At 43.5% G+C, this 12,920-nt stretch overlaps 1 protein-coding gene across 1 annotated transcript in view; it reads left to right on the top strand.

The window, feature by feature from the left end:
• Positions 1-7,761, top strand: part of Ptpn14 (protein tyrosine phosphatase, non-receptor type 14) — a 94,609-nt gene extending 86,848 nt beyond the window's left edge. The window contains exons 16-18 of the mRNA XM_013014964.1: positions 319-553; positions 2,754-2,917; positions 6,675-7,761. Coding sequence (XP_012870418.1) covers positions 319-553; positions 2,754-2,917; positions 6,675-6,803 — 528 coding nt within the window. The 3' untranslated portion in view covers positions 6,804-7,761. The remainder of the gene's footprint in view (positions 1-318; positions 554-2,753; positions 2,918-6,674) is intronic.
• Positions 7,762-12,920: the final 5,159 nt, after the last annotated feature.

The following is a 12,920-nucleotide window of genomic DNA, read 5'->3' as shown; positions in this document are numbered from 1 at the left end:
AAAAAAAAAAAAAAAAGAATTTCAGCTGGGCACCAGTGGCTCATCTCAGGAGGTTGAGATCTGAGGCTCACGGTTCGAAGCCAGTCCTGTCAAGAAACTCTGTGAGACTCTTATCTCCAATAAACGACTTAAAAAAAAAAGTGGGAATTGGCTCTGTGGCTCAAATGGTAGATCACTGGCCTTGAGCAAAAAGAAGCTCAGGGACAGCACCCAGCCCCCAGAGTTCAAGCCCCAGGACTGGCAAGCAAAGAAAAGAAAAGACAAAAGGTCAAAGTTTCCTCTGATGTATTTCCAAATCTGCTTTTGTGTATGCTACAGGAGGGCGGACGGACCAAAAGTCATAGATACTGGCCCAAACTGGGGTCGAAGCACAGCTCAGCCACCTATGGCAAATTCAAGGTCACTACCAAGTTCCGAACAGATTCTGGCTGCTATGCAACCACAGGTTTGAAGGTCAAGCACCTTTTGTCCGGGCAGGAGAGGACGGTGTGGCATTTGCAGTATACTGACTGGCCAGATCATGGCTGCCCAGAAGATGTCCAAGGGTTCTTGTGTAAGTGTTTTCCTTTCACTCTGTGTTTTCCCAAACTGGTTTTAGCTGTCTCCACTAGTGACTTATTAGTTAGAGATAAATAGAATGTGGATGTTGTCTCTTAAGTAGCAAAAGTATTATGACATATAATATATACATATGGATGGATAAAATCATAAATATATGTGTATATATGTATATATAAAACCTTTTATAAAAAGAAGGTAAGACTGGGTGCCTGTGGCTCACACCTGTAATCCTAACTACTCAGGAGGCTGAGATCTGAGGATCATGGTTCGAAGCCAGCCTGGGCAGGAAAGTTCATAGACTCTTACCTCCCAAAAACTACTCAGAAAAAGCCAGAAGTGGGCTGTGGCTCTAGTGGTAGAGCAATAGCCTTGAGCACTAAGAGGCTCAGGAACAGTTCCTAGGCCCTGAGTTCAATCTCCAGGACTGGCAAAAAGAGAGAGAAAGAGAGATAAAAACTGGTCCCACGTTGATTTAATCCTTTAGAATCTCATTAATCAATAACTATTATGATACATGCTACTACATAGGTGAAATTTAAAGACATCATGCTAAATAAAATAAGCCAGATACAAAAGCACAAATGCTGAGAATAGGCAAATCCATAGACAAAACGTAGGAGACATGGTCCCAGTGGCTGGGGAAGGGGAAATGTAGACTTTCTCTTTAATGGGCATAAAGTTTCTGTTAAGAAAATAGGGAAGTCCTGGAAATGAATAATGATGGTAGCTGCATAGTATTGCAAATATATTTAATGACAGTGAATAGTCCTTTTAAAAGTGGATAAAATAGTCCATTTTATGTTGTGTTACCCAGCATGCCTTTTATTTTTCTTCTTTGTCTCTTGTTTGTGAACATTTTGTCAGAGTAGTCAGTTGCTAGCTATCTTTTCCCCCTTGCAGAAGAGTTGCCAAGATGATGCCGCGCATACTGTTTAGCGCATGTTGGTTCTTCACAGCTGTGCCCCCTGTACATCCAGGGATGTCTCTATTTTTTTTTAGTTCTATTTTATTTTCTGTTACTATGACTAGTGCTATATGGACTTCAGCTACAGTCACTACTCCACCAATCATCATCCCAAAAGTGATAATACTAGTCTGTCTATTTGGAAAAGTAGTTTGTAACTTGGTATGGTTGAAAAGGAAAGCCCCAGTACTTAGATGACAATAGATGCTTTTAATTGATGGGAATGATTCAGTACAATCATTTTCAACAACTGGAGGATTTCCTCATATAGTCTTACTATTAGGATGAGGTTCTCTGACTACCAAGAACCTTTAGGGTTTGGGACCATGTCTCAGGAGCACAGGGCAAAGGGAGGAAGGATGGAAGGGAGGGAGGCAGGGAAGGAGGGAATCTTTAGGCCTATTTCTCACCTTGAGCCATTCCCAAATCTAAATTACTATTTTTTTTTTTTAGTTTTAGACTATCTGAAATTTATATTCTTTTCCTTTATCAGTTATTATTGGAGGGGGAGAATCATGAAAGCTTGTCTTGCTGTCATTTTTCTTTTGCGCCCACTTGGAGTTGTAGATAGAGCCTGTGCAGCCCTTCTGGGCCGGGCAGCTGCTGGCGGTGGTGGTGAGGGAGACTGGGAATGTCTACCCCACACGCACATTGCCTCTAGAAGTTGGCTCATCTGTTCACATAACCCCGTGGAACCCATGGTGTCAAACCAACTGCACCAAGTCGGTTTTAGACTCTGAAACGCAGTCCAGCCTGCATTGACACCGACTCCATCCGTGAGTGAGGGGAAGGAGGAGGGGGCAGCCGCTCTCCTCACCAGGACTTGGCTCCGGCAGGCGGGCATTTCAAGGGTACTTAGCTGCTGTTCTCATCCCAGCCTGTTAATAGTAGGAATTGCTGTAAGTAATGTCTAGAATCATCTGCTTGGGGGACTTGGGGATTTGCAGAGGGGAAAACAGAATTTAATTTTTTTTTTTTAGAGAGAGAACTATTTAATTTTAAAGAACCAATTCCCCCATGGACTTAATTGACTCCCAGCTGGTCTTTTCTGCATCCAGGGAAGTACAGCCAGATACTAAGCCAAATGATTAGTGTCTTGTAAGAACTACGAATTCGTTTATCACTTAAAATAACAACAACAAAAATGTACCCTCAGTTGTTCCCCACCCCCACTTGTGTACAGAGCCCTGGGGTACTTTGATGACGAGATTTGCATTTTGTCCTGCAGCCTACTTGGAAGAGATCCAGTCAGTCCGCAGACACACCAACAGCATGTTGGAAGGAAGCAAAACCCGGCACCCTCCCATCGTTGTCCACTGCAGTGCTGGGGTGGGCCGGACCGGCGTGGTCATTCTCTCTGAACTGATGATCTACTGCCTGGAGCATAACGAAGTGAGTCATCGTGGGTTTCTCTCTCTGAACACTCCACCCTGGGGACAGGCCTGTACCCTGGTGGCCCCTTCACCTGTACCCTTTCCTGTTCTTAGGTTAATGTCCTGTCTCTTGATCAGAGATTTCCAGACCCATCCTTCTACTTTGCCACTTTGAACATTTTCAGCCTTCCTTGTCTTTGGTCTCTCTCATGCACATGCTCTCTCTCATGCACATGCTCTCTCTGTCTCTGTCTCTGTCTCTGTCTCTGTCTCTGTCTCTCTCTCTCTCTCTCTCTCTCTCTGTCTTTCTCTTTCTCTCTGTGGCTCTGGGCAGTGACATAGAAGAAATTAAATATAGATAAGGAAGCATTCAGAAAACCTTCCGGTAGTTTGTACTTCCAGAAGCACACACACAGTCTGGTTTTACAGTGGGTAGTTAGCCATGGTGTTATTTTGTTGCACATAATTTAGATGTATCTTGCCTTGCTTGGATGTGTCCTGTGTAGAAATGTGTCCAACGTGGAAAATGTCAGAGTGAAGGTTTGATTCCTCTTGTCTAGTGTGAAGTGTCACAGAGAAGAGTAAAACTCTGCATATGCAGCCATTACTGGTGTTTGTGTCTACCGAGCCCTCCAGTTCGTCTCTCTGCAGAGTGGCTGCTGGTGTCAGATTTGGAAGTTTCACTGTCAGACTTAAACGGTAGTCAAAAGTTCCAGAATAGTTCTTCTTTTGGTGGTGGTTGTTGTGCCAGTTCTGGGATTTGAACTCAGAGCCTGGTCACTGTCCCTGAGCTTTCTTGCTCAAGACTAGTGCTCTTAATATAAGCTACAGCTCCATTTCTGGCTTTATGTTCTCTTGGTCCTTAATTGGAGACAAGAGCTCACAGATGTTTCTGCCTGGGCTGCCTTCAAACCCTGATCCTCAGAACTCAGCCTCCTGAGTAACTGGGATTATAGGCAGGAGCTATTGGCACCCAGCATTCTGCTTTTTTTTACGTGAGGTTGTAAAGATGTTAGAGATCTAGCTCTGCACATACCTAGCACTGTGCCTAGCACTGTGATCGTATCTACAACTCCAGGCAATACAGTTTTTTGTTTTTTTTGGCTTTTCTTTTTTGCTTGTTTTTTGGAGCTGATATTGGGGCTTGAAATCCAGGTCTGGGTCCTGCCCCTTAGCTTTTTTCACTCAAGGCTGGCACTATATCACATGAGCCACAGCTCCACTTCTAGAGTGGCATAGACTTTTCTGCTCAGGCTGGCTTAAGACCACAGTTTTTAGATCTCGGCCTCCTGAGTACAGGTGTGAACCATTGGCCTTTAAGGGACTTTGCACACACACATGCACGCACACACACACACTCTCCCACCACCATTCGTCTTCATCTTTACCACATAGAAGAGCTAGGCTAGGTAAGGAAACTGAGCCCCAGAAACAGTCATGTGACTTCTCTTTTGCTCTGTGGCTCATAAGCAGTGGTACAGAGGTAAAAAGCAAGCTCTTCTACCTCCTGGTCCACAATTATTTCCCATATAAACTCATATCCCTACCAAGTGCCATTTGGTTCTGTTCTGTTTCCCTATTATACTTTTTAGACAACATAAGGAAAACCGTGTAATGGTTTTTGTGTATGTATGTGCATGTGTGTGTGTGTGTGTGTGTGTAATATATATGTATTTGTACGTTTACTAAAGATCCTCAATATTAACCCATGAAACTTGTTACCTTGAAACTTCTAGGAAAAAGTAACCATTGCTAGGTTTAAACTTGTTCAAAAACATTTTAAACTCTTGGCAGCAAATGTTAAATTTTTAGAAACTTTCATTCTGTGTGTATGTTGTTCTGCTAAAATTTAGAAGAGGGACTCTCCCAACTGTAGCTAAGATTTAAAAAAGCTAAAACAAGCTGGGCACTGGTGGCTCATGCCTATAATCGTAGCTACTCAGGAGGCTGAGATCTGAGGATCACAGTTCAAAGCCAGTCCAAGCAGGAAAGTCTGTGAGACTCTAATCTCCTATTAAAGCACAGAAAAAGCCAGAAGTGACACTGTTGCTCAAGTGGTAGAGTGGTAACCTTGAGTAAAAAGGAGCTCAGGGACAGTGGCCAGGCCCAGAGTTCAAGCCTCAGGACCAGCAAACAAACAAACAAACAAAGCTAAAACAAAACTATGAAACTTGTCAATAAATACAATGCTTATCATGGAATCTGTTGCAGTCAATCACCTGGCAAAAACTGCATCATCATCTCTAGATTTTTACTGCTTTGCTTCACAAAGGATTTGATGGTTTGTTTTCCAGTATCCTATTTCTATTAGAAGTAGCTAGAAGAATGTAGTACACTGAACACACCACCTAAGTACCAATCTACCTAGTGCTAAGAGATAGAATAAGATGCTAGAGAATTCATGTGCATACCCTCAGAGAATCTGAACTCATGGGGCTGGTACCAGTGGGTTCCAGGGGTGGAGGAGACCTTCGTTATCATCTTCTCGCCTCAGAGTCCTTTCTTCGCTATTCCTGTGTTTTGGCCCTTTCCCTCCCCTTTCAACCTTAAGAAACTAGTTTGTCCATTTTGTCTGACATGAAAGATTGCTCTGGTCTGAGCAGTGTGGAAATCCATCAAGGGCTGACATGAGAGCTCATTGCCTACCAGATGGTTTTGGTCCAATGGGACACAAACAACATATATCAAAGCCAGTATGGTGTGGAGTAAGGGACGAAGCCAGCAGAGCATTCTGTGGACTTGGTGGAGGCCCAGGCTAAATTCCCTATGGTGTGTCCAAACATAGCACTCTTCCTCAATGCCCAACTGCATGCCAGAACATTCTTTTGTTGGTACATAGTCAGTCCCAAAAGAACTGTTCCCATTGATATTCAAAGATAGCAAGATGACTCATATTTTTTACTTCCTTTCCCGCAGCATAAATATAGCCAGCCTTATCTGCCCCATTTCCCATAATTGCTATTGGTAGATGGTTAAAGGAGAAACATAAATTCTCTACTCTGTTCTGATGCTGTTTCAGGCCTGGCTGGTCAGATTGAAGCCCCAGTTTCAAAAGAATAGAACATATTTTGTTGTTGATAACATGAGTTGTTTTTTTATTAAGAACTCATTGTGGGCTGAACATGGCCCCAAATGTTTTACGTGTGTTTCATCATTTGATTCTATTAGGTAGATGCTGCTTATCATTTATTGCTGAAAGAGTGATCATCCCTTGGTAGAGGAGAGTATTATGATCCTTATTCTACAGATGAGGAAAATTAAGACCCAACATTGTCTTCAATCCCATTGATATTGGGGCTTGAACTCAGGACCTGGGTCCTGCCCCTTAGCTTTTTCACTCAAGGCTGTTATACGCTAGCACTTGAGCCACATCTCCACTTCCAGCTTTTTGGTAGTTAATGGGAGAGAAGAGTCATGGACTTCCCTGGCTGAGCTGGCTTCGAACCTCACTTCTCAGATCTCAATCTCCTGAGTAGCTAGGACTACAGGCATGAGCCACTGATGCCTGACTAACAATACTGTGTGGTTTAGGTGCTTGCAATCACATCGAGCCAGGTAGCTATTTAAAATACCATACCAAGGATATCTGGCAACCAGATTTTTCCCAGTGCTGATAAAGACTCATTGATTCATGAGACCTAAAGGGTCAGAGTCCTTTTCTTCCTCTTACACCTGGGCAGGCGTAGTGGGGGAACTCTTCCTGGATGGAGGCGTGAGGAAGGGAGCAGGGCATACTCATTGTCGGAGGAACTGAGCGCTTTTCTCTTCTCTTGCAGGAAGTGGAAGTGCCCATGATGCTGAGGCTCCTCAGGGAGCAAAGGATGTTCATGATCCAGACCATCGCTCAGTACAAGTTCGTCTACCAAGTGCTCATCCAGTTCCTCCAAAACTCCAGACTCATTTAATCTCCCACACCCAGCTCCTAGAGGATGGACCAGCTCTGTCCTGCAGGTGGACAGTCACTTCCAGACAACATCTGCTCCCCTGGGCGAGGGGCAGATAGCAGGCAGCAGGCAGGCCGCCACAGATATCATGTATTATTTTATACGAGATAATTTATTTCCCCCCCTTTGGAATAACTTTTGTGAATTATTATAATACAGTTTTCACCGTAATATAGTGCTTTTCGTTTGAACCACATTTTGACTGATCTGCATTGTAATATGTCAGTAGGGAAGGGTGGAGCATTTGGGGGACGGGGCAAAAGAGGGACACATCTCTAGTTCAGTGGCAGCCAGACTCATAATCCACCCTGAAATGCATTGGCTTAAGTGCTTGTGTCTGAATCAAAGACAGCAAGAAAAAAAAAAAAAGAATTTCATCTTGACATGTAAAGGAAAAAGGACCGGGCACCTTTCCTGAAGGAGGAAGCATGTTTGTCTTTTATTTGAGGTGTCATGAGGCTTGATGGAATGTGCTTTACTCTCTTCTTCCAACTCTTCTTGTGTTCTCTTGAGCTTGAGTTACAGGTGGGATCTGCTAGACATCACCCTCCTCCTTCACAGGGTAGTAGTAGCATCTTTCAGGCTGAGTAAGAAACTCTGTATTGTCTCTTTCTTGACCATTCCTTGTTCTCAGCTCTGGAGTCTGCTGTCCTGCTGGTGACTGCACCCTGGCCAACTGTTGCTGTTTGTTTGTCCCAATCTGGTGGCATTAAGGCCCTGGGCTGGGCCATCTGTGCAGCGTGGTCTCTTGACTAACTGAGAGAAGATTACAGACCAGAATAGGAATAGGGCCCTGGCTGGCCCTGACACTGCTCTTTTTAAATCTTGTTTGCATACTGGATAGGAGGCTGCAAGTTGAGGTTTGGGGTGTGCTTCATTCATCTGTCAAGTCTTACATCATTAGAAGGATTATAAAAGGAAGCATGTGAGGAAACGGGCTTCTGTTTGGGGGAGGGGGGAGTGGTCCTGAGGCTTGAACTCAGGGCCTGGGCACTATCCTTGAGCTTTTTATGCTCAAGGCTGGTACTCTACAACTTGAGCCACAACCCTATTTCCAACCTTCTAGCCATTTTTTTTTTTGGTTTATTGGGTATCAGAATCTCATAAACTTTCCTGCACAGGCTGGTTTTGAACTAAGGTCCTTAGATCTCAGCCTCCTGAGTAGCTAGGATTATAGGGATAAACCACCAGCACCTGCCCATAACTTTTTTCCCCCTACCTCCGGTCGTGGGGCTTGAACTCTGGGCCTGGGTGTTGTCCCTCAGCTCTTCAGCTCAAGGCTAGCGCTCTACCACTTGAGCCACAGTGGCACTTCCAGTTTTCTGAATGGTTTGTTGGTGTTGAGAGTCTCATGGACTTTTCCTGCCGGGGCTGGCTTTGAATCACGATCCTCAGATCTCAGCCTCCTGTGTAGCTACGATTACAGGCGTGAGCCACTGGCACCTGGCTCATACCTTTTTAATAATGGTTTTGTTTTTTAGAATTAGTTGTGGTAATTAAATCTTCCTCTCATTGTGTCTTCTTTTCTTTTTCTTCCTGAGCAGAAAAGACATTGAAGGCAGGTGGAGAATGGTATCATATCCTTGAGGAAGAGCATGCCCTTGTGACTCACTGTCACTAAATAGCAAAAGACTGTTGCGAAAGCAGATTTCCCATTCACTCCTTTGGAAGATGAACCATTCCATTTTCTGCTAGGCGCATGTAGACTCAGGGTATCTGGAGAAGGAGAGTTTTCTTTCTCGTGTCCTCCCTGGTCTCTTGTATCATAAGGAATAGTATTAACTTCACCTGAGCTTTGTCAGTTCTAAATTTTAGCACACATCCTGAAAAAGAAAACCAATGGTATCATGTATACTTCGTGTGAACATTGGTTTCTTTTCCTTGGAGATTTTTCATCCTTGGAATATTCTAACTGTTGAACTCAGTTCCTAGTGTATTGTATGATGAAGGATGTCAATATTTGTCTTTTATCTCTAAGCCCTAGGTGGGCACTGTTAAAAAATGTCTCATGTGGACAGCATGTAGATCTGATGTCTTTTGAACCTATTGCTCGTGGGGCTTTGTTTAACCTCATCCATGGTTCCCACCTTATGCTACTAGAATTAATTACAAGAATTAATGATGTACCTTGTGCTTTTGTGATGTTGCATAAGTGACACCATAGGTACAGAGAAGAAGTAAGTGTAATGCCCACTTTCCTAGCTTTAATACCCAATTTCCTAGCCATTCAACCCAAAGGAAAACATTTAAAAACTATTCCAAATAGTTCATTTAAAAAAAAATGCGTTTGAGTCTTTAGCACATTTTGCATTCTTTTTCACATCCCTAGCCAATGCCAACAGATCTCCAGTTAAATTATCAGCAGCCATTTGAAGTCCTTTAAGTGACATCTGCATAATAATTGCCCAGAGATGCTTTCTATCTGGGAAGCAAGCCAAGGAATAAACCTTGAAGCAAAGTATATTAAATTAGTTATCTAGTTAGAGCATTTGGAATGATTTCCTGATGATGTATCAAGTCTGAAGCTAGAGCTGTCAGGGTCTATTGCTGTAGTTTGGATTTGAAGGGAGAAAATTAAAAATGGAGGAAATATAAAGTCCCATCTCACAACAAAGCCCTCACCCATTTTCCAGCCTCTGTGTTACCAGTGGAAATATTTTGTTTCTTCTATTTGCATTCATCTGAATCTATTGATTCAAACTCTTCATCCTTACTCACCATGGGCCCTGGGTTCTAGGGGCTGAGCAGAATGTGGTTTTGTAGGGTTCTAAAGAGATACCTACTGTGTTTGAGTAAGGGTCTTGAATAGTATTTACTGTTAACCTTCATAGCTATACACAGCGCTTGCTCTGCATAGAGAGTAAAGGTGGGCCTTGCTGTGTTTAGAGAGAGATGTCATTCATTCTCCTTTACTCACTCACAGAGGTCAGCCGTAAGATCAGGGAAGGTGAAAAGGCTGTCCCCATGGACAAGTAGCTTTCACTGAGAATTGGAAGTTGTGTGGTTGTAGATTGAGTGGGGGAGGAGGGACTGCTTTCTGATTATAACTAGACTGTTACAATCTAACCTGAGTTACATAGCTGTCTCTGGTTTCCTTCTCCATTAGCCTGGATTGATGGTCTTTGTAGACTGTGCTTGGGGTGAGCCTGTGGAACTAGACTACCTGCTCCAATTCGTTTAACCCCATCCTGCCTTAACATGGCTTTTGCTTTTAGTTACAAACAAACCCCTATGAGCACATCAGATCAGCATATTAATCCAGCTAGCTACTTCTGTCATCTTCTCTGGGTTAGTATAGGTTTACCCACATGGGATTCCCAATAATTGAGTACATTCTCTTGTGAATACAGAAACTTTAAAGGGATTAATCTAATAAGTGATATCTTTCCCTGAGGCGGTACCGTACTTTCCTCTTCAGTAAGGGCTAGTGGGCACAAAAGTATGTGCACTGGGCAGCCTAGCTCTCTGTGAGCCTGCTGTGACAATTGCTCTGTCCAAAGAGTGGCCCATATCCTGGGTCTCAGAAGCCATTCTTTGCAGAGCTAGTAATTCACTTCACCATTGTCTCTGCTCCCAGCTTTTGCTTGCCTCAGGTAGATAAGCATTTTCATCCATTGTGCTGCCTGTTAAATCCTTTCCAGTTTAATATAGCACATGTTTCTCAAGATGAAACTAGAAAACTCTGTGCTAACGGGTTCATGGGCTAGACATTTGAGATGACACTGGTCGATTTCATAGGCCCATGTGTATCAGTTCAGATACACATCCTGATAAGCTGGATTGGCCATCAGAAGACTCTGTGGGATTTCCAGCAGTGGTCCCTCCTTGATATATAAACTCTACTGGTGTATCTTCATTTGAGTCCCGGAGGTGCCCTCAATCAAAAAGCCTTCTCATCTGTCCCATTTCCAATGCTGTGGTTGATGGGGACAGCCAATATAGTTACTGATTTTCATTTGAGGAAGCTGTCAACCACTTGAGATGAAAGCATTCTAGAATATGTGCCAAGAGCATAAATTCAAGGAATATGATTGGCTCTGATCCATGCTAGTGCCCGTTTATTCCTCTTTCCTGTTGGGAAGTGCCAAATAATCACCAGTGAGCTCTTAAGGTGGCCCTTTGTGGGGATTCAGCTTCCTCGTTTGACTGAAGATGCTTCTGCTGCTTTTATTTTATTACCAGTGATTTTTTTTATTAGCTATCCAAGACATTCTTATTTAGCAATTTCATGAGCAGAGTAAAAACTCAGCTAGCTTCAAATAGAGAAATGGGATCTTTGATGAGAACTACACACATCTTCCAATGGCCTACAACCTTGTGGGCAACAAATTACAATGCAATAGAATGGAAATAGTTCTCAGCTGGTCCATGAGGTAGTATTCTGTGCAAGGAAATAGAAGGGTTCTTGTCTTCTTAGCTTCTAAAACATTCAGGGATAGAACACCGTAGTTACCAAATTTGTAGAAAACAACAACATGCCTGGGAGAAATGTACGTGCAGTTGACCAAATTCTGCCAAACCCAGTGTGTTTCCTGGAAGACATGAGGTGCTGTGCTCTCTGCTCCCAGCTTTTGCTTATCTCTGGCAGATAAGCATTTTTATCCAGTGTACTGCTTATCAAATCTTTTCCAGCTAAATAATATAGCATTTCGTTCTCAAGATGAAACTAGAAAGCTCTGTATTAATGGGTTCATGGATGAGGCATTTGAGATAACACCGGTAGATTTCATAGCCCCGTGTGTATCATTTCAGATACACATCTGAGAGACTTGTTCAGCCTTCCCATTTTCAGAAAGAAAGACATTTAGTTACAAGGTGGGAGAGAGGGAGACCCAGGGCAGCTTGACTAGGACAAGTGACTGTAGAAAGTCAGTTCCTTATCTGCCTTCAGGCCACCAGTTAGCATTCTTTCTAAAAAGTGCCCTAAGCGTATGCAGAGAAGAAGAGAGGAGGAGGATTTAGGTCCTGAGTTTCTATCACAATGTCTTAGGGTTCACTTTTGTTTTTGTTTTTTGAACCCTGGGGTGTGTCTCCCCCTCCCCGCTTCAGCTTGAGTGATGTCAGTTTTGGAAACTACAAAGTGGCACTGGAGAGAGAACATGGTGGTCCTGGGATCCATTTCACCCGAGCTTGGTGCCTTTCACTGTGTCCACAGCTGAGGAGGAGCTTGTTGGCTGTCAGGGCTGTCACTCCTGCTGTCTCTCAGGTGCCCGGATGTGCTGCTCAGGATCACCCTCCCTCTCATCACTGGCAGCCCCCTCCTTCTCTTGCAGCCTTGTGAACAAAGGGTTCCACGTAGCCACATGGTCCCCAGAGTCAGCAGTCCTAATCCTGCTCCCTCTGGGCTGTGATCCTGGGTGTTTTCCACTTCACAGCAAGCAAGATGTTATGTGCAGCGCACCACCCAGGGATAGGGGGTACCATTTTATGATGTCATCACCTTCATTCCCAGAGGACTTCATTGACTTAGGAGTCTGTTGCTCTTGTGCTTTCAAAATTTTGCTTTAGGGATCACCTTTCAGCAGTACACCTCTTCTTGTTCTTACTTACCTTGTGCAGGTAACCGCTACAAGAGTTAAATCCAGTAACAGAAAATCGCTGTTATTATATCTCTGCAGAATAAGGAATTAGTAAATTTAAGTTTTGCTTTTAGAAAAGCTTCAAGGTTTCAAGGAATAAGATTTGGCAAGTGAGCTATTGTAATTGTAGCTACTCAAGAGGCTGAGATCCGGAGAAGGACTGTTTGAAGTCAGCTGGGGCAGAAAAGTCTATTGTAATAACTCCATTTCCAACTCAGCAAAAAACTGGGCTGAAGGTACAGCTCAAGTGGTAGAGCCCTGAGTTCAAACCCCACTATGGGGGTGAGGGGTGAGGAGTGGGGGAAGGGAATAAAAAGTCAAATGAAACAACCAAAATAAACTGTTCTTGCCTACTTCTTTGCCTTCTTGTTAGTGACAACTGTCATTCAGTATTGGGAGAAATGAAAGAAGAGGAGGTTGATACTAGCTCTGTTTCCAATAATGATCATCTACTTCCACTTATTTGAGGTGACCATTTTGATGTGGTGGCGTTGCGTGA

Source organism: Dipodomys ordii, unplaced genomic scaffold, assembly GCF_000151885.1.
Source record: "Dipodomys ordii isolate 6190 unplaced genomic scaffold, Dord_2.0 Scaffold26, whole genome shotgun sequence".
Taxonomy (NCBI): domain Eukaryota; kingdom Metazoa; phylum Chordata; class Mammalia; order Rodentia; family Heteromyidae; genus Dipodomys; species Dipodomys ordii.
This window is presented reverse-complemented; position numbering and strand designations above follow the sequence as displayed.